The sequence below is a fragment of the Lepidochelys olivacea genome, assembly GCF_965140295.1.
Source record: "Lepidochelys olivacea isolate rLepOli2 genome assembly, chromosome: 1".
NCBI lineage: Eukaryota > Metazoa > Chordata > Testudines > Cheloniidae > Lepidochelys > Lepidochelys olivacea.
This window is the reverse complement of record NC_140411.1, coordinates 283,929,607-283,956,901: the sequence shown is the minus strand read 5'-3', so window position 1 is coordinate 283,956,901 and position 27,295 is coordinate 283,929,607. Positions and strand designations below refer to the sequence as shown.

At 40.2% G+C, this 27,295-nt stretch overlaps 1 protein-coding gene and 1 long non-coding RNA gene across 8 annotated transcripts in view; one reads left to right on the top strand and one right to left on the bottom strand.

Annotated features, from left to right (window-relative positions):
* The window catches only part of OSBPL8 (oxysterol binding protein like 8), a 189,880-nt gene that overhangs the window by 33,972 nt on the left and 128,613 nt on the right, over positions 1 to 27,295 (bottom strand). For all 7 annotated transcript variants that reach the window (XM_084646369.1, XM_084646370.1, XM_084646374.1 and 4 more), the window contains 5 exons: positions 25,518 to 25,598; positions 23,496 to 23,597; positions 21,720 to 21,923; positions 9,924 to 10,008; positions 6,534 to 6,705 (listed from right to left, as the gene is read on the bottom strand). In XM_084646369.1, the coding sequence (XP_084502495.1) occupies positions 6,534 to 6,705; positions 9,924 to 10,008; positions 21,720 to 21,923; positions 23,496 to 23,597; positions 25,518 to 25,598 (644 nt within the window). The remainder of the gene's footprint in view (positions 1 to 6,533; positions 6,706 to 9,923; positions 10,009 to 21,719; positions 21,924 to 23,495; positions 23,598 to 25,517; positions 25,599 to 27,295) is intronic.
* LOC311530074 lies at positions 13,305 to 20,335 on the top strand. The gene is made up of 3 exons (XR_014713924.1): positions 13,305 to 13,384; positions 17,782 to 17,897; positions 20,251 to 20,335. It is a non-coding gene; the product is annotated as an uncharacterized lncRNA (long non-coding RNA).

The following is a 27,295-nucleotide window of genomic DNA, read 5'->3' as shown; positions in this document are numbered from 1 at the left end:
CAAGCAACAGAAAACTAAGAAATACAGGGTTAAGGTTAAACTTAAAGAAATTCGAACACTGGAAAGTCTGGAAATGCCCAAGGGCAAAAAACCTGATACAAGCACATGCTAGTAAACAAATCCTGTCAGAAAATAAAAGCATCAGGTGAAGATTCTCTGAACAAAAAAGTATCAATTATGCAAAAGCTCGTTCACTTAGCAGAGAAACTCTCTCTGCTGTAAATATGAACGCAACCATCATGTAGGGGAAGAAGTCATAAAACTGAGATTTTATTCCTGTATCTGCAGATAGGAGTTCTACCCAAAACGGGGATTATTAGCATGTACCACATGGACTTGGAGAAAAGGGGAGTTTGAATACATTTCTAACATACCTTTTTATTTAGGTGAAAACGAATACCCTTCTGTTATCACTGCTTCCTCTCAGTGTGTCACAGCACCCCAGCATCCATTCTGATAGACATTACACCAACCACTGAAGATGACTTGGAAACCAAACTCAAACTTGAGACAGGCTTTGGTTACTAATATCCTTCTATTTTGGGTGTGATGTCACTAGCAGAGTGCATGCTGGGACATCACACTGAGCAGGAGCCAAAAGGCCCTAAGAGGAAGATGTTAGAAATGTGCTTAAATGAGTCTTCAATGTGTTTATTTTGGATCAGCAGATTAGAGCATTACAGTTTTAATGCTCTGAACTGGAAACAAATATTTAAAAAATAGAAAATTGTTGTCAAAAGACAAGCATTACTTATATACAAATAAAGAGTACTTGTGTGCCAAAATTCTACAGGATACACTTTTGAGGAAGGAATTTATGCACGTGTTACAATATTAAAAGACTAAAATACATTTTAAAAACATGGCACATAGAAAAGGAAGCAAGCAAGAAGATGAGAAACCAAAAAGATCTCAAAAGGCAATATTTTTAGACTAACTCCAGGAAGGAGTTAACACTGATTGATAATGGATGTATTCTTGGTTGTCAATATAAGCTTTTTGACTGCTTAAGTAGCTACAATAAAGTTTACACTTAGAAATGAAGATTCCAGAAGTGAGATGACATTCTGGACAACAGAAATAAAGTGCAGTCACAGTTGAGAGCAATCTTGCTCAAGTATCCTTCTCCAATGTATGTGTTTTGGGCGTGCCTACTGTATACTCACAAAACACACATATATTAGAGTTCCAGTGCTCAGAGTTCTTCCAGCTTTGTATGTGTATCCCCTATCAACCAGATATATGATGAAAAAAATCAGAGAAAAATAATTCAAAAATAAATTTTACAGTAATGCCCAGATTTTTGAAGGTATTTAGGCCTTGTTATGTTCAGCATTGCAATCTCTTAACTGACTTAGGAACCTAAGCCTCATTTTCAAAAGGGGTTTAGGTGCTTAGGTGCCTAAATCCCACAAATACCTTTTAAAAACCTGGGCCTAAATCACTTTCAAAAATCAGTGAGGTATTGCAACACTGAGTGCAACAATGCTTAAATACCTTTAAAAATTTGGGCCTAAATTCTTTTGAAGCAGACTCCGTCCATGGCCTCCTTTGAATTCTGTAGAAGACTTAAGATTGTCCATGTTCAAAAATAGGAGCATTGCTGTTTTGAAATACCACTGATCTATTCTGGTTGTTTAAGAAATATATTTCCAACCAGTTTATCATATCATCTTATTGGAATCTTTGTCCCAAAGCATCTTCAGCCCTGAATCATGTCTAGGAAGTTATTGCACACTGAGGTTAGGCAAAATTTCTCATGATTTCTCAAAATTTCTATTGGTTTTTGGCACAGAGAAGGGTGGATGGCTCCAACGGTGAGATTTCAGTTTTTGTACTGCATCATTCAATTTTGAACATGAGGGTATATATCAGTCTGGTCACCGAAAAAGTTGAGTGTCGGTCAAAGTGTATCAATGACTTTATAATACTATTGTTCAAATTACCACCCACACTACAAAAGCCAAAATCTAGCAATTTATGTCAGATGAATTAAACTTTTGACCTTCAGATGAAGCAACCCAAAGGGTTGTGAGAAGGCTCCAAGAGGGATTAAACTGCAATACTTTAGCAATTGGAGTCCACATTTACTGCCTATTTTTGAACACGGGACTGTGTGCATTTTGGAGAAAATGAAGCAAGTTTTCTAGAAAACAATGGATATGAGAAACTTGGTCAAAGGAAATGAAGGTTCCTTACTTGTAACCGGAGTTCTTCAGGATGCCTCTGCATATTCACACTTACTTGTGCTGTGCCACCTTGTCGTACCTTGCAGTAGAACCATCTTCTAGCAATACCAGCTAGAGCACTCCTGCACCCCACCCCTCATTATCACGCTGCACCCAGGGAGCAGAGCACCCTTACCACCTCAATTCCTCCCACTGCAAAGCCAGAGACACACAAAAATAAGTATTCAGAGGGGAAGGTATGTGGGAAGCGTGAATATACAGAGCCATCTCGAAGAACTCCAGTTACTGAAAAGTAACCTCAATTTTCTTCAAGTGGCTTTGCATATTCCCCACCTATGGGATAGATTGATCAGCAGTTCTGAAACTAATCTGGAGGCAGCAACAGAGTCCTATTTGAATAGAGACTGAAGCACTGCTTTGACAAATCCAGAGCATAGTGCTTAGTGACAGTCTGCACTGAAGTCCAGCTAGCAGATTTGCAAATTTCATCAACTGGCATCTGCCTAAGATAGGCAAATGAAGAAGCCGCAGCTCTGGTGAAATGTGGTCAAATCACAGCAGGCACTGGAATTTTTACTAGTATGTAGCATTCAGCACTACATTGTGTAATCCACTGAGAAACAGTCTGGGAAGAAATCATATACCCCATTTGTTTTTTAGCACAAGACACAAACAAGCTAGGATTTATGAAAACTTTTAGTCTTGTCCAAGTAATGGGCGAGGGACCTTTGGGCATCCAAAGTACGTAGGACAGCATCTCCTTTCTTAGAGTGCAGCCTATGGAAAAGAACTGGCAAATTAATGTGGAAAATCAGACACAACCTTAGTTAAGAATCTGAGATCAGGTCTGAGAACTACCTTGTCCTTAGGGAAAGAAGTGAAAAGCGGATCAGCCATAAGGGCATTCAGTTCACTCACTCTCCTTGTGATGGCAATAATGAAACCCGTATTAATAGATAAGTAGTAGAAAAAGCACTAAGCCAAGGGTTTGAAAGGTTTCGCCAGCATGGCCAACACCAAAATGAAGTCCCAAGAAGGGACAGGATCCCCAATGGGGATACACATTTGATAAACCTTTCATAAATCTTTTAATCAAACAATGAACAAACAGTGATCTACTATCAACTAGATTGTGATATACAGAGATGGCTGCCAAGTCAACTTTTAACAGTGAGTTAGATAATCCATGATTCTTTCAGTATTCCAGATCACAAGATATAGAAGCTGATATGGGGGAGATAGAATCTCCCTTCAGCCATGCCTCAAATCTGGATCACATTAGACATCAACAGTTTCTAGTGGATTGTTTTCTACAATTAACTAGTATATCCTGCAGATGAAGAATATGGATTGCTCAGGAGCAGACAGAGTCAAAGTCCAATCACCCACTCCATCAGGTGAAGAGTCCGGATGAAAGCTCCTGCCCTCCGGGTAGGACAGTAGATGTGGAGATCAAGGAAGACACACAAAAACTCCACCACTTGGTGGAAGGAGATTGGTAAACAACTGCTGAAATGGCCAACCTGGCACAATTAGTATCGTCCTCGCTACTGTCTCGATCAACAGAGAAGCACGAAAAAACATACATAAAGCCATTCCCCCCAGTGGAGAAAGAAGGCATCCAACTGGGATGGTCTGTCCTTGCCCCCTCTGGAACAAAAAAGGAAACAATTTTTGTTGACTTTTGTTGTGAATAGTTCCACATCTGGTTGACTCCAGCTGGAGAATACAGTCTGAACCAAGTGAGCCTTCATGGACCATTTGTGAATCATTGGCTAAGATGATCTGCTGTTCCCTGCTACATGTAAAGAGACAGATTAACGTCATGATGAATACACCAATCCCATAGATTTATTGCCTTTCCACGCAGGAGAAAGGATCCTTGTTGATATAATACATCACTGATGTACTGTCCATCACTACCTGCATAATGGAACAATCTGAGAGCCAGAAGAACAGTTCTTAATTTCAATATGCAAATGTGCAGGATTCTCTGCTAAAAAGACAAGTGCCCTTGAACTGTCAAATGGTTCAGATACACCCTCCCCATATCCTCAGCCCTTAGTTGATATGTCTGAAATCACTATCCAGGTTGGACCCATACACCCCTGAGCACATTTGTTCTTACTGACCACCAATCTTGGGACACTATCATCATCTAAGGCATGGGTATCAACAACTGAAGACTGTCTGTCTCAATTTGGTCTGTAGACGAAGGCATCTACTGCCGCATAGATCTCATTCTCAGACAGATCTCATTCTCAAACAGGCAAACAGAGTCACATAGTAGACCCATGAAGAACTTTACTCTCTGGATCTTTAACAAATACTGGCTTGTTTTGACAAATCTATACTCTGGCAGAAAAGCTCTCCCCTCAATGGAGTCTAGTATAGCGCCTATAAAAGGGATCCTTTGTGAAGGGCAGAAGATTGACTTTGGGTGGAGAAAGAGCCCTAAAATCTGAAAAGAGATTGGTCATGAAGATTATTTAACAGATCTTCATTCATAGAAACCTTCAGAAGCCAGTCATTTTAACAGGGATTAACAAAAATGCCCTGATTCCTCAGATGAGCCCCCCCACCCCACCCCGAGAGAGACATTTAGTAAAAACTCTGCTTTCTTCCTCTATCTCCTTCTTGGTAAAAATCTAGATTTGGAATAGAGTGAACCAGGGACAACAATAGATCTGGCAGAAGATTTGAGGAGCCAGCTTTTTGTGGAGATCCTGTAAGGGTCCTAGGAGGAGGGAGCATAAGAGGATCTGTGAAAGGGACCTTGATGCCCTCTAGCCTCCTCTTCCTGACAGGGGCAAAGATGATGATCTTGGAGTTGAGGAAACATACCTCCTCTTAGAGCTCTTGCATTTCACTCTTGGATCAGACATGTGCAGTGGCATCAAAAGGTGAACCTAGGCTAACACAATGATTTAACTCCCTGGAACTGAGGATGTAGCTGGAACCAAAATGGGAGCCAAAATGAGAGCCAAACTACAGATCTGAAGATTGAGACGATATCATATCTAGTGTTACATGCAAGTCCATCTCCCGTGCTACTGACACAAAAGTCCGCGTTTCAGAGCCGGGAGTGCCCTGGTCTGAATCAGATGGATCTGACAGCTCTGATGCCTGTGCTGGGAACCAGAACCACTTACTGTGGCCACTTTGTCCTTATGCCTCTCTCTTCAGTGCCATTACTGTCAGCACCAAAGGCACTACCTACCCTGGTTCTGGCACACCAATGGACTCAATCTTCCTATATCTGTAAGTGGACTTTGAAGCTGATCCTAGTCCTGCCACCACATGTGTTCCTTCAGGATCAGAAAGCTGTAAGGCACAAAATATGGCACCAGTGAGGGTGGATCACTTCTCGGCCTCTCCTCCAGAACTGGGCAGTGGTATCCGATCACGTGGCCCCCAGTTTGGCCATGTGTCACCTCAAAGTCTTAACTGAAGAAACCGCAAGGATTGGGTCTGGTCCCAATTCAGGATTCGGCCTCTTGGAACCCTTCAGTCCTTTGTTGGGGGGAGCAACAGAGGCAGAGAATGGCCTTTGCAACCTTGGATTGGAGGATTGCTCAGAACCAGAGGGTCTGGTCTTGAGAGCTTCTTTCTATAGTAGGCGCTGCAGCTGAGTCTCCCTGTCCTTGTGGGCTCAGGGAGTAAAGGTCCTACAAATCAAATAATTAAAAGGTGAACGTCTTTCTCCCAAGCACTTGAGGCACTGCACGTGGTTTTTGTGCATCTGGAAGATAGCTGGGCAGGAAATGCACCTCTTAAAACCCAGCTTCTTCACTTCCACCATATCACGGAACTGAAAATGAATCACTGACTAAATCAACACCTAACAGTAACTATCTAAGAAAAAACCCCCAGCTCTCAAGAGACCGGAGAGGTTCATATATGTTTGTGGCATGTGGTTGGAAGGAACTGAGGTGGTGAGGGTGTTCCGCCCTCTATATAGCCTTGCCTTTGGCATGGTGTGACGTTGGGCGGGGGGGGTGAGGGGGAGGCACAAGAGTGCTCTAGCTAATACTGCTAGAAGAAGGTTCTACCACATGGCACCATAAGGTGACACAGTACCCGTAAGTGACAATATGCAGAGCTACTTGAAGATCACCAAGGAAATGACCCACATCTGCAGGGTTTAAATGTTAAGTTTAAAAAAAAATACACAGTTACAGTTCTTTAAGGGGCATTCGGAGGCAAAAGGAATTCTAATCTTAAGAAGGTTTCCACTTTGAAATTATCATTTCAAATTCAAAGATCTGCCTAAACAATTTAAGAGTTTTACACCAGTTTTAGTAACTTTCTTATAAGAATAAAATTAAGGGCTTGATTACTTACGGAAAACTTTCTGCACTGTGTAAGTTGTTCGCACGCAATAAGCCATAGAGAGAAACATGTGTGCTCTCTGCTGAAGAGTTCAAGTCATGCTCTTTACCTTCTCTAATCATCGTACGTTTAAGCAGACCGGAACATTTCAAAGCCAGTTCCAAAGCATCCATCCAACACCTGCCTAAAGATAGATGCTTGTTAGTAATGGAATTTGATATTGTTCACTTCACAATGATAAGCTATTTAGGGCCCCCTTTTACCTTACCTTTGAAAGGCACATACTGGAATAATAAATGCACACTCACTCCACACACTTTAGGTGACTTTGATTTTAATATCATTCCAGACCTAAAATATAAAAATAACTTACTCCCTATCTAGATGTGAAAGGGACTCCAGGGTAGGACCAACAAGGGTCTAGACCAGAACGTTATAACTAAGGCTACGATTATGTCACAGAGGTCACGGAATCCATGACTTCCGGAGACCTATTTGACATTATCTGCTTCAGCTCCGCGTCCGGAGCTGTCAGCCAATGGGGGCCCCAGAGCTCTCAGCTGCCAACCCCAGAGCTCCAAGGCATGGCGGGGGCCCCTGCAGGTCCACGCTGCGACGGGGGGCCCCGCAGGTCCAAGCCACCAGCCCCGGAGCTCCAAGCTTCTGTGGGATGGTGGTGGGGACTCTGGAGCTCCCAGCCACCGCAAGCAACAGCAGCGATCGGTGATGTTGGAATGGTGCCAAATTATTATTGTGAATTACTGTGATTGATATGAATGAATGTGGTGAACATGAGTTTGGTATGGCTTGGTATGTTTGAATTGGCTAGAGGATTCTGGGAGCAGGGATCTCTTAGCATCAGACTGTTTGTGTGGAAATTTACTGAATGCGCTGAAATTGCACTTGAATGGTTAATCAGAGGCTCTATCTGTGTGTGTTTCAGCAAGGAACTCTGGTCATATCACCTAATGGCCAGCTCACAAAAGTAAAGAAAACGCAGAAGTGAGCTTGGTATTGAATGACCAAGGTCAAAATGACCCTTTAGGATGGCACCGCACTAAGAGCTCAAGTGAATGATTGATGAGAGGGTAAATGTTAACTGATCTTTTGTCTCTGTCTGTTTTGCAGTCCCTTTTAAAATATTAATTAGAAAAACCAGTAATGGAACACCCACAGGGCATATTCCTGGGATGTGACTGCTTTGAGAGCAAGGAGTATAAATGTTAAGAATACCATACATGCAGAGTTAGTTCATCAGTTAGCTCTCCAATTAACATCTGAAGAGGTCTGCGACGCTGTAAGACAGAGGGTCTTAGGGTAGCCAACACCCTGCTACAAGGGACTTCTATAGGACTTTTGAACCAGAGGACCTCGGGGTAACCAAGTACTTGAGAAGAAAAGAGAAGAGAGAAGAAAAGAGAAGAGAAGAGGTCTCTATCTAGGACTGATAGCTCTACCTGCTTTGTTTGCCAGTCAGGATACTGTGTAGGGCCAAGATAGTTACTGAGGGTTTATGCTTGGGGAACTGAGGCTTATTAGGAAGACGTATTACATAACCTTTTATGGCTTGTGTGATTCTCTCTCAAACAAATTGCTGTGCATTGAGCAAATTGAATCTGAATTTTCAGTGGTACCGGTAACAATCTGCCCAGCCGTGGGCCGTAAAGATCCGTTTCAGCAGGTGATGGACCCCCCCATTCCCCATTTTGTCACAGTTATTTTTATTAAGAGTCATGGACAGGTCACAGGCTTCTGTGAATTTCTGTTTATTGCCTGTGACTTTTACTAAAAGTAACTGAGACAAAATCTTAGCCTTAGTTATAACAGAAGAAGCCACTGCAGATATGCCTTTTCCCTAACAGAGACAGACTGCCACCTCCCTTCTTGGCCTGCCAATGGATGCAGACACTCACTCTTCATCTCCAACCTTTCACCTCATTCAGAAGGACAATCATCCTCCTGCTCCCCTAACCAAATATGCACTTTAAGCAGTTAGAAAATGTTACTATCTTGACAGCATTTCTATTGCTCTCTAGTATTTCTCTGTTCTATCAAACCACAATACACTCAACTTTCAAGTATGGGGTGTCAACTGTACCAAATTCTCCTTCCCCGTTCGCAATATTTTTGTTCCTGACTGCGAATATGTAAAACTTCAGTACTTTCTTAAAGGCATCTGCTTACAAAGAAACATCAGCAAATGTCCAATTCAGACATTCCATTCTTTATACATACTTACATTTTAACTTTACAATTATACTGAGGAAACATTTTCACTAAGTGGTCCACAATAACATGAACTTTTTTCCCCCGACTAATTAATTCAGAACCCAGCTAATGTTTGATTGGTTCAAATTACTCCTGCCAACGTACCATTTCTCCATTCACAACAGCGACCTTTATCTGCTATTGTGCTTCGTCACCTAACTTTATTAGATCCCTCTGCTGTTCCCTACAGCCGTCTCTAGATTTGGCTAACTTAAATAATTCTGTCATATGCAAAATTTGCCAATTCTATTTACTAATGCTCTGCAAAAGGGATCAAACACCAACCAGTCCTAGAACAGAACCTTTGGGCATCCAACAATTAACTTTTTGCCATCTTGAAAACTGACCATTTATTCCTCCTCTGTTTTCTGTCCCTGTTTTGTTGATACACTCAAAGAACTCTAATAGACTAGACCGAAGATTATAGTTGAAAGACCACAGACAAAACTGTTTGTTTTTTTCCACTGCGTTACTTTAAGTATACCCATCTTTACTATTTCCCATGTTTGGTCAATTTTCTGGGGTCTTTCAACAGCAAAAGGGGAGCAAAAAGAATTTTGAAAAATAAGAAATTGATTGTAAAACCAAATAAATTGAAAGTGAACTTAGGACAACTAGGTCCTGAAATTACTTTTCACTCATTTCTTGAAATTTACTACATTTTCAGTTGGCCATAATCCTCTCAACAATAAGATCTATATAAAATGTATATTGCAGTGCTAAGTTAATTAACTAGTGCAGTTGCATAGCAGCTACTCACCAAAGTTACACAACAGTCTTTTGAAATTCTTTCTAATTTAGAATCTTCCAAGATATTTGGCATTTAATGTGGACTAACACCTCTTCTACAAGGCTGTGTTTGTTAGTCTCTTAAGTAGGCTCATACGTTTAGTTTAAGGGACTCAAAATTTATAACTACTAAAACTTTGCAAAGTTACTTCATGATATGAAATAAAAATGCTTGCATTATAGCTATCTAATATATTGGGTTAAAAAAAAAGCATGTTCAACTGAACTACGGATCTGCAAATATGATGCTGTAACACTGTACAAGAGAAATGGAATAATCTGAATCTCTAATAAGCAAGCACTTCAAAAATGAAAAATCAAAACAAAACAAGAAAATTTACTTACCATCCGATTCTGAAGCTGCTCGGATGATCAAATAACTTCCAGGTAATGGCTGAGTTATAGAACCAACCGCTTCACCTTTAGGACCCTAGAAATATATGAATACAACATCCATAGACATTATTTTGAATCAGCTGTTTCATGGCTTGTTTGCTGTAGTAACAAGCTGATTACAATGCAGGAAGCTCTACTGTCACTCACAGCAACAACTAATGAAGATATGGTTCTGTAGAGGAGTTGCCTCCTTTCATTGGATTTTCCTCTTCAGACACTTATCTTAAAGTGGGGTTGAGTTGAGAACCACACTTTAAAGAGAAAGGTCTTCAGTTTATTCCAATTTATTTTTTAAAATTAATCTGGAGACTTTAGTTGACTTGGCAAATAACTTCTATGACCTGGCCTGTCAGCAGCACCCCGTGCTCTCTTACCTTGTTTCCTTGCCTCCTCCTCTAAATCAGGTTATAATGGAGGTACCTTCCTCCCCTCACAGAAACGGACTTATGAGTAGGTGGCAAGGATACTATCTGTCCTAGGTACTTCTTTGACCCTCATCACTGTAGATTCCAAGTGCCTTCTGCAAGCGGAATCAGCAGGAGAGGGTGCCACTCTGTCTCCAAACAGGAAGCGATGGCAAAGGATGCAAAGCTCCAGATACAAATCTCAAATTAAACTTAGGGCTGAGAATTAATCGCAGTTAACTCATGCAATTAACTCAAAAAACCCGATCACGATTACAAAAATTAATCACGATTAATCACACTGTTAAACAATAGAATACCAATTGAAATGTATAATATTTTTGGATGTTTTTCTACATTTTTAAATATATTGATTTAAATTACACCACAGCATACAAAGTTGACAGTGCTCACTTTGTATTATTTTTTATTGCAAATATTCATGCTGTAAAAATTGCCAATGAAAGAAAGAGTATTTTTCAATTCACCCCATACAGTTCTTTATCGTGTAAGTGCAACTTACAAATGTAGATTCTTTTTTGTTACATAACTACACTCAAAAACAAAACAATGTAAAACTTTAGAGCCTACATGTCCACTTACTCTACTTCTTGTTCAGCCAATTGCTAAGACAAACAAGTTTGTTTGCATTTACGGGAGATAATGCTGGCAGCTTCCTATTTACATGTCACATGAAAGTGAGAACAGGCGCTCACATGGCACTTTGTAGCCAGCATTTCAAGGTATTTACATGACAGTTATGCTTAACATTTGTATGCCCCTTCATGCTTGGGCCACAATTCCAGAGGACATTCTTTCATGCCGATGATGCTCGTTAAAAAAATGCATTAATTAAATTTGTGACTGAACTCCTTGGGGGAGAAGTCTCCTACTCTGTTTTACCTGCATTCTGCCATATATTTCATGTTATAGCATTCTCGGATAATGACCCAGCACAAGAACACTTTCACTGCAGATTTAACAAAACACAAAGAAGGTACCAATGTGAGATTTCTAAAGATACCTACATCACTCGACCCAAGGTTTAAGAATCTGAAGTGCCTTCCAAAATCTGAAAGGGACGAGATGTAGAGCATGCTTTCAGAAGTCTTCAAAGAGCAACACTCAGATGCGGAAACTACAGAACCTGAACCACCAAAAGAGAAAATCAACCTTTCTTCTGGTGGCATCTGACTCAGATGATGAAAATGAACAAGCATATGTCTGCACTAATTTGGATGGTTATCAAGCAGAACCCGTTATCAGCATGGATGCATGGTTGAAGCATGAAGGGACATATTAATATTTAGTGCATCTGGCACATAAATATCTTGCAATGCCAGCTACAACAGTGCCATGCGAACACCTGTTCTCACTTTCAGGTGACATTGTAAACAAGAAGCAGGCAACATTATCTCCTGCAAATGTAAACAAACTTGTTTGTCTGAACAATTGGCTGAACAAGAAGTAGGACTGAGTGGATTTGCAGGCTCTAAAGTTTTATATTGTTTTATTTTTGAATGCAGGTTTTTTTGTACATAATTCTACATTTGTAAGTTCAACTTCCATGATAAAGAGATTGCACTGCAGTACTTTTATGAGATGAATTGAAAAAAAAAATTTGTTTTGTTTTTTTACAGTGCAAATATTTGTAATGAAAAATAAAGTGAGCACTGTATACTTCGTATTCTGTTTTGTAATTGAAATCAATATATTGAAAATGTAGAAAATATCCAAAACTATTTTAAAAAGGTATTATATTATTAACAGTGCGATTAATCACAATTAATTTTTTTAATCACTTGACAGACCTAAATAAACTAAAAATTCCAGATGTTTAAAACATTTCTTTAGAAACAGTGCCATTGCTACAGATATTTCTATTTCTCTCAAGTGTGCTTAGAGAATATAAAAGATTGAAAATACCACTCAAGAGCCCACTCTAAAAACAGTTAAGTTAGAGGAATTTTAAGACAACTGATAGGTAAAAGGGTTTGCATTAGGTTTGTAGCCACAGTTGGACGATACGTTAAACCTACTGTCAATCAGCCTAATTGATAAGAAAATCTGTTTGGGTCTTGGGGGGTGGACTTCCCCCAGTGAATCTAATGAGAAACTGGTAAGTTAGAAGAGGGAATGTAAAAGCAAAAAGTTTTGAACAAAAGCAAGTAAAGAGGAAGTTAGTGACCTGTAATGGAGGTTCTTAGAGATGTGTAGTCCCTATCTGTATTCCACTGTGAGTTATGCATGTGTACTCTGTGCCTGGAGCTGGAGAATTTGAAAATAGGTCACTTGGTCCAAGCATGTGTCCTGGCTCACTTCGAGCCCCCATCCAAGGACATAAAGGGTGGGGCAGACCAACCATCTCTCCAGTTCTCTCTCTCCTGCAAATCAGAGAAGATCCAAAACAGAGAAGAAAGAGGGAGGGTAATGAAATACAGATGAGGACCACACGTCTCGAAGAACCTCCATTACAGGTTAATAACCTCCTCTTCTAGTGACGGTTCCTATTATATTCCGCCGTGGGTGACTGACAAGCACTACTGAAGTAGGAGGAAGGTGTGAGGATGTAGACAGTAGAACTGAGTGGAGGACCCCAGTCCCAAAGAATGTATCAGCAGAGGAGTCCTGCACCTGGGCATAATGTCTTGCAAATGCATAAACAGAGCCTCATCTGGCCACTTTACAGATATCAAGGAAAGGCACCTTCTGAAATGATGCCATAGTTATTGCTTGTGCTCTTTTGCAATGCGCTCTCACCTCCTTGGTGTGAAGGGGGGAGAAGGTTTGATAGCTGATAAAATAGAATGCAGCTAGATATCCATTTGGAGATTCTCTAGGAGGAGATGGCGTGTCCCCCGATTCCTTCTGCTATGGTGATAAAAAGTCTTGGGGATTTCCTGATTGGTTTTGTTTTTTGCAGTTACAAGCCCAAGGCTTGCTGAACATCAAGGAATCGGAGTCTTTTCTTCCCAAAACCACATGCTTCCACAGAGGAAGACACAGGTAAGTGAATCAATTGGCTAAGGTGAAATTCTGAAACTTCTTTGGTGGTGAATTTGGGGTGTAGCTAGATGCAAAGAAAACTTATCCTTATGGAATACAGTGTAAGAAGGATCTGCCATCATCAGTCCAAGCTTGCCAACCCTTCTACCTGAGGTGATGCCTACGAAGAAAGCAACCTTCATGGAAAGGAGAGAGACAGAGCAAGAAGCTAAAGGTTCAAAGGGGAGCCTTATGGGTACTGAGAGAAACCAGGTTCAGGTCCCATTGGTGAGTGAGCTTCTGAATAGGCGGGAAGGTTCTGTTGATTAAGCCTTTCCAGAATCTAGTGGTGAGTGGATGTGCGAAGACCAAGTAGTCCTGAGGAGGTGGATGATATGCACTGATTGCCACCAAATGGACTCACAAGGAGCCAATGGACGGGCCTGATATCTTCAGAGAGAGGCTATAGTCCAAGATGAGAGGATTATTGGCAGTTTCTAGAAGAATGGTCCTTTGTTGTGTTCAAGAAGAAAAGCACCTTCATTTCGCTATTAACATTTTACTCCTATTATTCGTTAATTTTTCCCATTCTCAGTCAATTCCCCCAGGAGCATAAAACCTGTACAAGTTTTAAGGCCCCTACATTGCCAGAGAGATGTAAAGTCTTATAAATGACAGTAAGGGAATCAGCTAGGAAGATCTTTGTGCTTTCTCACTTTTTTCCTATGCCAAAGTGGCACAATGGAGTTAGATTACAGCTCAGGATTTATTTTACTTACCCATTAAAAAAAAAAGAAAAGAAAAGACTTTGAGGGCAAATAAAACATTTATCAAGCAGTCAATAAAATATCAGGACAATCAGAACCAAGCACTTCCCAAAGTACCCAGCTAGGTCCAGGACAATGATTAGCAAAACTGTACGACTTTCACATGTGAAAGAGTCTGAGCAATTTAAAATGACATTCTACTTTTCTTTTTCCCTCCTTCTGTTTGGTGTTCTGTAACGTAATTTCAATGAAAATTCAGGATTATAACTGGAATGCAGGGTATTAATTACCAAGTGTTCGTAACTTTTCTTTCATGTGTTTAGGAAATGCTGAAAAGTTATTGTGACTTTTTTTCTGTATTGTAGTTTAAATAAATTATTAAAACAATTGAAACTGGTGAGATTATATTGCATTATTTTGACAAATATAATATGCAGAATTTTTAGTTTTTTGGAGCAAAAGCCTCCCAGGAGTAACATCTTCTAACAGAATTCTTCCTAATATTAGATGACTGTCTCACAAGGCTGGGTTAGGTTTACTCCCAACTGAACATTCTAACGATGATACCCATCCAAATATCAAGCCCTGAGATGGAACGAATGCAGATCAGGGTGCTTGATCTTGCTGTTCCATTGGGTCAGGACTCAGGAAACATTGGGAGGAGGATTAGTAGCCGGGATGACATGTATAGGAGGTTGGGAAACCAGAACTGTCTGTGCCAGTAAGGGGCGATCAGGATGACCCCTGCCCTGCCAGACTTTGTATAAAATTCATGGTAGAAGCAATAGAAGAGGAAAGGCATAATTGAACTGGTCTGACCAAGGAAGAAGCAGAGCATCACCCTGGGAGTAGATGTGAGGAGTCCCCCCCGGGGTGCCACCTGGAACTGGGGTACCACTGAGCCCTCTGACCCAACAACCTGGGCTCCCTTTCACACTGTGCTGCTGGGACAAGCTGCAGACCTGCTCCTGGTCCTACACTTTCTCCAGCATTCATACAGGTAGGGACACATCCAGCTGCAATTACACGCAGGCACTCTGACCAGCCACTGCATAAACCATCAATAGAGAGGCTCTAGCCAAAACAACCACCAGTTTTCCATCCTAGGACCCCAGAGCTGTAGCATCCTGCCCTGGTCAAAACCCTGACCAGTATGAATTTATTATCCAGGTCGCCTCCCACTCAATGTGGAGAGGAAATGCAACAAGCCTATGTTAAACCAAGCTGAGCTTTTTCCCCAGGCACTTCACTTAAAGGCACACTGGGTTTAAATTAAAACATAAAACAAGTTTATTAACTACAAAAGATAGATTTTAAGTGATTATAAAGGATAGCAAACCGATCAAAGCAGATTACCTAGTAAATAAACAAAAACACAAACTAGGTTTAACATACTAGAAAAATAGTATTTGAATTAATCTCTCACCCTGACTGATGATACAAGCAGGCTGGCAGATTCTCAAGGTACAAGCTGCACTTGATTTACAGCTTGGAATCCCCAGGTTTTACATACACAGGCTAGAAATCCCTTTAGCCTTGGTCCAGCACTTCCTCCAGTTCCTCAGCTGTTTCCAGGAGTCCTCTTGCGTGGGGAGTGAAGAACAACCGATGATGTCACTCCATGCCTTATATAGCTTTAGTACATGGCGGGAACCCTTTGTCCCAAAACCAGTTCCCAGACAAGTGTGTTGAAAAATACAGACACTCCAAAAGAGAGTCCAGAGTCATGTGGCCTGGTCATATGCCCTTGTAGAGTCATAGCAGCCATTATTTACAGGAAAAAGAAAAGGAGTACTTGTGGCACCTTAGAGACGAACCAATTTATTTGAGCATAAGCTTTCGTGAGCTACAGCTCACTTCATCGGATGCATAAGTGAGCTGTAGCTCACGAAAGCTTATGCTCAAATAAATTGGTTAGTCTCTAAGGTGCCACAAGTACTCCTTTTCTTTTTGCGAATACAGACTAACACGGCTGTTACTCTGAAACCTGTCATTATTTACAGGCTGTCTGGAGCCTTCTCAGGAAGGCTCACCAGGTGGGAGATAAGTTTCTCCTAAGGCCTATTGTTTTCCCTAATGATTCATTACCCGGAATAAGCCCTTCCCAACCAGCTATCTAGACTGAAAGCATCTTGCCTAGTGGGCATCACCCAGGTGTAACTACATTTGAAATACAGATACATAGTCAATATTCATAACTTCAGCTACAAAAATGATACATGCGTACAAATAGGATAATCATAACTTTTCCAATGACACCTTATATGACCCATCTTGTATAAAATGCATCACAATTATATCATAATATTATTTCTAGGATGAATATGAGATGTAATGTCATAGTAGTGACCCAGGGCTCTTCTGGAGCAATATGTAATGCATTTCTTGTTCATTTGAGAAGCAAACAGATCCCTAGTTGGGGTTCCCCATAGAGCGAAAATATTGTGCAATACCAAGTTATGGAGTTCCCAATCATGGTGGACTACAAAATGTCTGCTGCAGGTAGGCTGCTGATAGGGTGATTCTATTGCTGACACACCAGTTCCAAAAGACTGACCGCTTCTGCACACAGGGAGATGGATCTTGCTCCCCTCTGCTTGTTGATGTAGAAAATAGTCATAACATTATAAGGACAAGATGAGCACAGTTGAATGGAAGAATGGCTTCGCATGCTTTCCAGACTGTTCGCAACTTCAGGATATTGACGTGCATCCTGGATTATCAAGACGTCCAAGTACCTTGTGCTATGCAGCTGTTCATGTGAGCTCCCCAACCAAATAGGTATGCATCTGTAATAATGGTCCCGTCCAGAGAGGAAGGTATACGAGGATGCCCACATATACCTGATGAGAGGTATCTGATCTGAGCTATGATATATTGTTCACGATCTGGAACCTTTCCTGGGGCAAATATGCTCTTGCAATGATAAAATTCAAGGTGGCCACGATGAAGTCCAAAGATTGTGTGGGGGCGAGAACAGATTTCTTGCCGTTTATAAGGACTCCCAGTGAGGAGAGGAAGTGCAGCATCCTAGAAGTTAACTCATAGGCTTCCTGGAGTGACTTGGCAACAAGGAGCCAGTCCTCGAGGTAGGGGAAGATAATGAGACCACAATCTCTGACATAAGCTGCTACTCTCAAGAACACCTTGGTAAAGACTCTGGGGGCAACTGTTATGCTAAAAGGCAGCACTCTGTACTGAAAATTGTCAGACCACCATGAATCTGAGGAAGTATCTATGAGTGGGATGAATGTCTATGGAAGAGTAGGTATCTTTCACTTCAAGAACTGTAAACCACATGTCCTTTTCTAAACATGGGATTACAGATGCCAACATGACCATGTGAAATCTGAGTTTGCAAACGATGTGATTGAAATGGCAGTGGTCGAGGATTGGTCTCCAACCACCCTTTTTTTGGGTACCAGGAAGTAAGTCGAGTAAAACCTGTTCCCTTGGTATTGAGGAGGCAGGTGTTCTATCACTTCCTGTCCCAAAAGGGAGTCCATCTCTTGTTTGAGAATATTCTCGTGACAGTGGCCCCTGAGGCGCTTTTGAAGAGGGTTTTAGAGGAGGTAGGGATGCAAACTCTATCATAAACTGTAAAAATTGTTAAAATTATTTACAAAGCTAAATCTAATTCTTATTTTTTAGGATGATGCTGAAGCTACAGACACTGGAGGTTCTGACGCAGATCATGAGGTGGTGAGAAGTAACAGGAGAGACCATTCGTCTGCCCCATCCTATATCCCCTCAGACAGAGGCACAAGGTTAGCCAGGGTGCATGTGTGACCCAATGGACATTACTTACAAATTCTCCGGCTCTGGGTGCCTGATGCACATGTGTAAACCAGAGTGGAATGTAAGAACATAAGAACGGCCTTGCTGGATCAGACCAAGATCCATCTAGCCCAGTATCCTGTCTTCCGACAGTGGCCAATGCCAGGTGCCCCAGAGCGAATGAACACAACAGGTAATCATCAAGTGATCTGTCCCCTGTCGCTCATTCCCAGCTTCTGGCAAACAGAGGCTAGGGACACCATTCCTGCCCATCCTGGCTAATAGCCATTGATGGACCTATTCTCCATGAATTTATCTAGTTCTTTTTTGAACCTGTTATGGTCTTGGCCTTCACAACATCCTCTGGCAAGGAGTTCCTCAGGTTGACTGTGAGTCGTGTGAAGAAATACTTCCTTTTATTTGTTTTAAACCTGCTGCCTATTAATTCATCTTGGATCTGTGGTGATCTATACTTGGAGGATTGACAGCTCCTCCTACATAAAAAACTGTATGGTTTCTTTCACAGTCTGACTTAACCCCCTATCTTAAAATGTCCTTCTTTCCAAATATACTCTTCATAGACCCACCAATACCTTTTGTCTCAATTCTGAGGACTTTCCCTTGGGGGACAGTTCTTGCTTTTAATCTCTGTAATAAGAGTTGAGAAATTCCTGGCTATGGTTGGGTCCAGCACTAGCCTGTGTACATTGTTTCTTTAACACTGGCTGTTCCATATGATAGCTTCTAAAAATCACTGTCATCTTCTTCAAGTGGTTTAAACACAGCAGAGTGGGTACTACTGGTTATACACTGTAGACTGGAAGAGCATAACATCAAGGGAGCATGATAAGCGACTGGCCCCAGACTACTACAGAAAGTCATGCACAGTCAGCCAGACGGAGGAACCAGACACTATGATAAGTGCGCTTAGGGAAAAGCTGACTTCTGCAGTACCTTTATACATCTTGTGTACATAGTTCTGAGTGGTGGTGTCTCTTCAGATTGGGTGTGAACAAGTCTTGACAAGGTCCCTCTCCAAAGACTCTTAAGCAAAGTAAGCTGTCATGGGATAAGAGGGAAGGTCCTCTCCTGGATCAGTAACTGGTTAAAAGACAGGAAACAGAGGGTAGGCATAAATGATCAGTTTTCAGAATGGAGAATGGTAAATAGTTGTGTCCCCCAGGAGTGTGTACTGGGGCCAGTACTGTTCAACATATTCATAAATGATTTGGGGGAAAAGGGGTAAACAATGAGGTTGCAAAATTTGCAGATGATACAAAACTACTCAAGATAGTTAAATCCAAAGCAGACTGCGAAGAGCTACACAGAACTGAGTGACTGGGCAACAAAATAGCAGATGAAATTCAATGTTGATAAATACAAAGTAAATGCACAGTGGAAAAAATAATCTCAACTATATATATAAAATGACGGGGTCTAAATTAGTTGTTACCACTCATGAAAGAGATCTTGGAGTCATTGTGGATAGTTCTCTGAAAACATCCACTCAGTGTGCAGCAGCAGTCAAAAAAGCTAACAGAATGTTGGGAATCATTCAAAAAGGGATAGATAGGACAGAAATTATTATATTGCCTCTATACAAATCCATGGTATGCCCACATGTTGAATACTGTGTGCAGATATGGTCGCCCCATCTCAAAAAAGATGTATTGGAATTGGAAAAGGTTCAGAAAAGGGCAACAAAAATTATTAGGGGGTATGGAATGGCTGCCAAATGCAGAGAGATTAATAAAACTGGGATATTTCAGGTTGGAAAAGAGACGACTAAGGGGGGATATGAGAGAGGTCTACAAAATCATGACTGGTGTGAAGTGTTATTTACTCCTTATAACACAAGAACTAAGGGTCACCAAATGAAATTAAGAGGCAGCAGGTTTAAAACAAACAAAAGGAAGTATTTCTTCACACAATGCACAGTCAACCTGTGGAACTCTTTGCCAGAGGATGTTGTGAAGGCCAAGACTACAACAGGGTTCAAAAAACCCTAGATAAATTCAGGATAAGTCCATCAATAGCTATTAGCCAGGATGGGCTGAGATGGGGTCCCTAGCCTCTGTTTGCCAGAAGGTGGCAATGGGCAATAGGAGATAGATCACTTGATGATTTCCTGTTCTGTTCATTCCCTCTGAAGCACCTGGCATTGGCCACTGTCAGAAGACAGATATTGGGCTAGATAGACCTTTGGTCTGACCCAGTACAGACATTCTTATGTTCTTGTTCTTTGTTGAAAAACAAGCTTTTTCTCTTGTGAGCCTAATGGTGAAAGTTTATTGGAGAGTAAAGTTACCTGCGGCTATCCTTATGAAAGTTTGCCTCCCACAGGATCTACAGTTTCACTAGCGGATTGCTGTTACTGACTGGGGGACAGGACAGGGAAGAAGACATCGTTTTAACAAGGACTTCTAACTAAGACTAATAATTCTCTACTATACATAGCCACACCAGAATAAACAAATGCCACAATAGCCCTCAGTACATTTAAAATGGACAATATTGACTTATTCTGGTTTAAAATTTGACCTACCTTTAATAACGTTCAAGCAATTAGGAAATATAGCCTTGATTTATACAGATCTCAGCCTAAGACTGATTTGTCATCTTCTGCAGAGCTAGGTCACCCTAGTCAAACAGCTGTTAACAACCTTCATGAATTAGGTTAATAAAGTATTGAACTTTTAAGTCACATTAACCACAAAATACACATCGCTAGGAAAGGAATGGAGGAAATGAGTACACAGCAAACTGACAATGAAAAATCAGTAGGGTAAAAAACTCTTCTGAAGTGGTTTTAGACTATAGTAAATCTACAACCAATTAAAAAAAACCCTAATATTTTGAGTATTTCATACTAAGAAGAGATAAGATTCCAAACAGACAATAGTTCCTCTGAATAAATGTCAGGTGATTATTACTTTAATTGCCTGATCTTAATGAAGAAGGAAGTTACCATTCTCCATCACTGATGAGATAGGACATGGAACAGCTATACAGGTACTTAGCATCTTGTATCAGATGTAGAATGCAGAGAGTATAATAAATTCATCATCCATTATTAGGGCTGTTAGGAGGTAAGGTAATACAGCTGACGAGGGCCAGATCAGACCATCAAAACTTTGGATAAAACAGAGAATGGGAAAATGTGACGATGCACAATCTAGTGGTCACAGGAGAGATTGCCCGCTTCTGGTCCTCCAGTCCAAGCTGTTTGGTAAACGTGGAGAGCTTGTTAAGGGAGGGTCGGATAAATGGAATTCTACTGTTCAAATAACCATCACCACCACGTTTCAAGATACAGAATCATGTATAAGCTTCAACTGCCTACAAGGTCACCATCATTACTGCTGTGCACAAAAGCAATTAAAACAAGTGCTTTTGTATGAAGTTATTAATTTACTCAAGCATCAAATCTAAAGAAATGAAATAGCTATTTACAAATATTGAATGAAAGACTTTTCAGCAAGACACATTACATGAAACACACTGTATGCTCTTCAGCAAAGATTATAGCATCCTATTTATTGCTAAGGACTTCCTAAAAGATTAATCTGTTCATGTAACCAACATGTGAGCTACATAGTATAAATTACAGAGGTCACATCGTTACTTTTTTGGATGAAAAGTACAGCAGTAGACACTGTATTAACACAGAATTAAGTTAAGAATAGCTAGAAGACAAAACACTGCTGACTATATAGAAAAGCGTAGTGCCTCTTATGTGTAAGGCTGCTTCTACTCAATGCTGAGAACACAGACACATTCTGCAATGTCTTCAAGAATGGATGTTCACTAACCTTAACAGCCCAGATGGACTGCTCCAAGGGATGGAAAAGTTTGAAACAAAAGCCATCTTTTTTGGAAGGCCGCTCAATGAGTTCACAAGCATTCAGGAGCACTGTTCCCACCCACTGGCCATTTTGGGGGGTTTTGTAAATGAGCAATACTCCTGGTTTCAGCACACACCACAGTTTGGTCCAGCTTTTCAATGTACCACGAATCTACAAAATATTAACAATTGGGTTTAGTTCATCACAATTAAAAATAAATATCGAAGTCACAAATAAATATCAAAGTCATCCCCCTCCTGCTGACAGGAAAATTGAATCAAAGTCAATTGATAGTTTTACCCAAAATAAAGTAAGTCTGTTGATTCTACAACAGTGTTCTGTACTTCCTTGTGGCAGAAATATGTTAAGATGCAGATTCCTCCTTCCAGGGCCGGTGAATATTACCCTTGTTATGCAAGTGATGTACACATTGGTTCAAAATCTGGAAATACTTCTGGATCCCTGATTCCTTCTGGATTCCCCAGGAGTGTCCACAGCCGAAGCGTATTTTACCATTAGCAATATTATTCATGACATATGGGTAGAATTACTATGAATGCAACTCAGAAGATACAATTGGTGCAGAATGCAATTGCCTCCTTAGGGTGCATCTACCCAGCCAAGAAAAACCCATTGCTGGCCCATGCCAACCGGCTCAGGCTCGGGCTGCAGGGCTGTTTCGTTGCTGTGTAGACTTCTGGGCTCAGGATGGAGCCCGAGCTCTGGAACTCTTCCACCTCAGAGGGTCCTAGAGCCTGGGCTCTAGCCTGAATCCAGAAATCTACACAGCAACGAAATTGCCCTGCAGCCCCTGCCCAAGTGGGCTGGCGCTGGCCAGCAATAGGTTTTTCTTTGTTGTGTAGATATATCGTTAGCGATGGTAGGTCATAACAGTTTTCAGAGTTCTTAATACTTGATACTTGATTTTGAAATGGAAATCAAGGTGTTAACAACCAATCTATAGATATATAAAAATTCCAGATTTGGGTGGGATCACTGGCTATCTGAGAGAGCACCTCCTCTTGTGCACCACCACGAGTTCTTAGGTTTCTTGGATTTGAATGTCTGGGGTATGGATGTTTGTGATTAAGTTCTGGTCACTCTAGAATTTATTCCTCCTTATCAGGCTGAACAAACACTAATTTGTTGACCTCCATAGTATTGATTTAATCATTCTATTTAGTAAGGCTTTTCCATGAGCAGGATAAATATTACCTCTTATGGATAAGCCATTTAGTTTAATCTCTGTAAATGTACCCACACTGCTTTTGCAATCCTCTGTTGCTGGTGGTACTGCCCACTGTTTGGGACAGATGAACATCTCATCCCTTCTATGGAAATAAGATTCTAGGATTATAGCTATTTCATATGGGAGGAAAGAGAAAAAAGAGGAAGAGATATGCAAGAAGGAACCTGTGTTAAAATACCTAAGATGACTGACCTTCCTTTTGTGACTTCTAACAAATTAAGGAATTCTCTATGATCAAGTATAAAATCACAAGTACAAAAAACCCATAACCCCAACTAGTTTTTTAAATTAGTTGCTGTACATATTAGGTCAATATCACTATGGTGACTGCAGTAAGTAACAGCCAGGTTCCTCAGTTATCCCCTAGGACTCAAGCATGGAGTCTCTGGGTTGCAATTAATAGATGCTCTGCTAGTTGAAAAACATTAATCAGCATTAAACATTAATCATTAATTACTAAAACTTCAACTCAGATTTCACACTCAAGCTCTGACCTTCAGCCAGTCAGCCATAACAATAACTGATGGGTCTGTGATTGTGCTAAGCAATTCTTTCGTAGCTCTCTTCTTCTCTTCTCTGTAATTTTTCTTTTGAACCTGTAAATAACAAATATACAAGATGGTAAAACTATTTTAAATCACAGGGAAAAAGCAAGTCAGAGCAATAAAAACAAAAACCCATTGCAATTAACAAAAACTCAGGAAAATTGTAAGGTGTAAAGCTCAACCTGTAATAATATAGTCAAAGAAGCAGCTTTAAAATGGGGAAGAATGTTTGTCTTGAACACACAAGACTTTTCCGTGCTCAGTTTCAAGACAAGTCACTTCTAATATTAAATTTAAAAAAATGTTACAAATATCATCTTAAAATTTAATTTTTTAAAATAACTGAAATCACTTATTTTTAACAATGTTATTGTTTATTTCATTGCTCCTTATCAGGAAGGCAAGTAGACCAGTCACAGTTTCACTTTTATTTGTAATCAATTAGTAGTCAATTTCAAGTTCTCATACACTAACACAATTGTGCAGATTCTGGGTTTAGGAGAGGTATGCATGGTTAAATGTCCATTGAATTGAAAAATAATGAAAGACAGATATGAAAGTATTTACTTGTTATTTATTTATTTATTGCAGTAGAAATTCAGTGATGCCATTTTCCTCTCATGGTGGCCGATCACTTTAAGGTCTGTGACTATAACACCTCAAGAGTTGGGTAAAGTTTCTTCAATAAATTGCTTTTTCATCATTGCATTTTTCAGGACCCAAAACTATTTGAAATTTGGCAAATAGTTTCAGTTGAAAAAAAAGTTCAAGAGTTGAAACGTTTCTTTTCTGACCATTTTGAAATGTTTCATCTTGGACCATTTTGTTTTGACTTTTCATTTCAAAATGGACAGTTCAATTTCAAAATTTGGCCAAATTTATTAAAAAAAGGGGTGACACATCCACACAACCAAATTGAAACAAAAACTCAAAACAGAGTACAGAAAAAAATTATTTTCAAGTTGACAATGTTTTGGTTGATTCAAAACAAATCTAAGATTTCAATTTGATGAAAAGTTAGGAAAAAAATTGTTTTGGGTTCAAATCAAACCAGACTTTTTTCCCCCCCAAGATTTTTTGTTTTCTACCCCACGCTGAAAAATTCTGTACTAAACACCTCTAGCAGTGATTTTAAACTTTGTAGGGTCTGATCTTCTCAGTCTATGGAGGAAACCCCAACAAGGAAAACATAGGTACCACAAGACAGTGTTGGTGATTCAACAAGTGGCACTATTCCATATGTAAAATGGGTCCTAAAGACTGCACAACAGAAACACAAAGTCACCTTAGCATCATCGTGAGGCAATGGCCCTAGATATTCTTTAGAGTAGAGCACAGCAGTGGTATTGGGATCCCACAGGTCCCAAAGGACCCACTGCCATAATAGTGGGAGCAGGTAAACTGTAATTTGTTGAGGGCAGGATTGGATGCACATAAAAAAACCCCAACAGACTGCAGTAATTTGCAGAAAAAAACACTAAATCTCTCATCAGTTTGTCAAACAGAATTTCAGCAATGTAAAGCATATTTTTCTTTTTTTTAAAATAAAGGTTTTAATACTTAAATTTAAGCAAGGGATAGAAAGAGATTTGATGTTTACTATGACAGAAGTTAAAAGTAGTTTTTACATGGTTTAAGCAATATTTGTTTTATACTTTTAGTGGTAAAAATTGTGTCTGAATTTCATTTATATATACACAATATATTAATCAATTTTTTTTTTAGTAGCATGGGGGAATTTGTCTCTTTTTCAGGATCTAAGGTTTTTGCAGATGGGAGCGGAATAAAAAATGCAAGAAAATGAGGGAGTGGGTATTGCGGGACAGGATGGGAGCTGGATTTAAAAAAATAGCCCCGTGCAAGGCTCTACCTGAGAGGTCTTAGCCCTATTTAGCTTCTGAGGTCTGACTGGAAGGTGGCTTGGCTGGTCAAATACAGGTTGTTAATACATTATTTTGGAAAGTGACACACCTTAAGAGACTCCTTTTTTGTGAGCTTGCTTGAAGTAGAGGAGATGTCCTTATCAGAGCCATTGAAAAGCTTGGATTCAGACTGAAATTTATAATATATAGAATAAGTAAGTATTGTTGATAGATACGTGGACACATTAGGAAAATGCTTCACTCAGACAAAAAAAAATAATCAGCGATGTGCACAGATATTTCTATAGGTTTCTACTGTCTTCATTTCCTTCAATAAAAATCAATTTCTCACAACCTTGTTCATGCAAAAACTATTTACAGAGTTATACTTTTGTCAATTACTTTAAGGACTGAAGGAGCCTGCAAGTGAATCCTCCAGAAGCAGCTCAACTACATTTAGTAAATTTGTTGCATGTGCAATCTGTGGCTAAGGAACTCTTCGGATGTTCCAAACGTGATTAGTTTTGAATTGTTTTACCAGAGATGAACTGGGGGGGTGGGTGTGGAAGAGAAAGAAGAGGGGAGATGAGGGGTCACATTCTCTTCCCTCCCCCCATCCATTTTCTATATGGCTTGTACTGAGCATGTTCACACAGACAGAGCATACTCAGTAACACTGCTGAAGTCGGTTGCCCAAAATCTGCCCCGCCCCTGCACACACACACTTTGGCAGACACAAGTTGTCTATGGCTGAATGGTTTTCTTCTTGTTTTTTACTTTTTGGTTTTTTAATGCTCTGTTTGGCTGAAAGATGGACCATAGGAATTTAAAATTGGGAGGAGCTCAACTCTTCAATATTCGACACCCATAACCTGACAACTCCTTCTGTGCCAGCTGCTATTTAGGCACTTACCCCCTAATCCATGAAAGGAATCATGCAACCTCTTCAGACTAGACTAGACTTAAATCTGTTCCATGAGTCAGTGGACTATGATTGCTCAAGAAGAGTTCAGTTACTGCTTTCTCCTCTCCTACAAACTCCAGAAGATCAAGATATCTCAGCAGAGTACCCACGTGCCACCGGACTGGAGAGTGGGATTAAAGGTTGCTTATAAAACCTGAGTCCTCATTCAAGGCAATGTGCTGACATGATTTTTTTTGGGGGGGTCATGTCTTTAAAGATTCAAAGATTGTTTCTTTTTATCTGTTGCCCACTAGCTGAAAGGGAACTGGAAGAGGACACAGACTGCTCCAGCCAAAGACTGGCAACTGGCCATCTGTAAGGAAAGTCTGCTGTGATGTTACAATTTATCACTTGTCATTACTATTGCAATCCCATGAATCACCACTGGGAATTGTTCAGTAGTTATCTCCTACCAACCCAAAAATAAATTTAAAAGAGTTCTATTTCTTTATGCACTGAAACAACCCTGATTGATAAGAGTTGCTTTTGTAGCAAAATGCCCGGGTACCAATACTAGCCTCCTTGCTGCCAGTACAAATTAGAGGACAATTTTCTGAAAGCAACCTCTTAATCTATTTAGCCTTTCAAATAGCCAGCTTTCCATTTTCAAATCTCAAATTCCAAAACAAAGTTTATTCACAAAAAGTTTCCTTCTGAAACATTTAGAAATGATTGAGTCTAAAATGTGCAAGTATAGAGATTCCCTACATTTGGGATAATGAGTGAAGGGAGCACTGTTCATTTCATATTAGAAGCCTGTTCAGAACAAAATAAAATTTAGGTTTAAACTCTAAATACACAACTGGACATGTGAATCCTTGGTCTATTAAGTCATAAGGATTCAAGTACTTTCATTGCATTGGATGAAGGGAAAGAAATAATTACTCTGTTTCAAGCATTTGTGGAGAGATGACCCAAGAGAA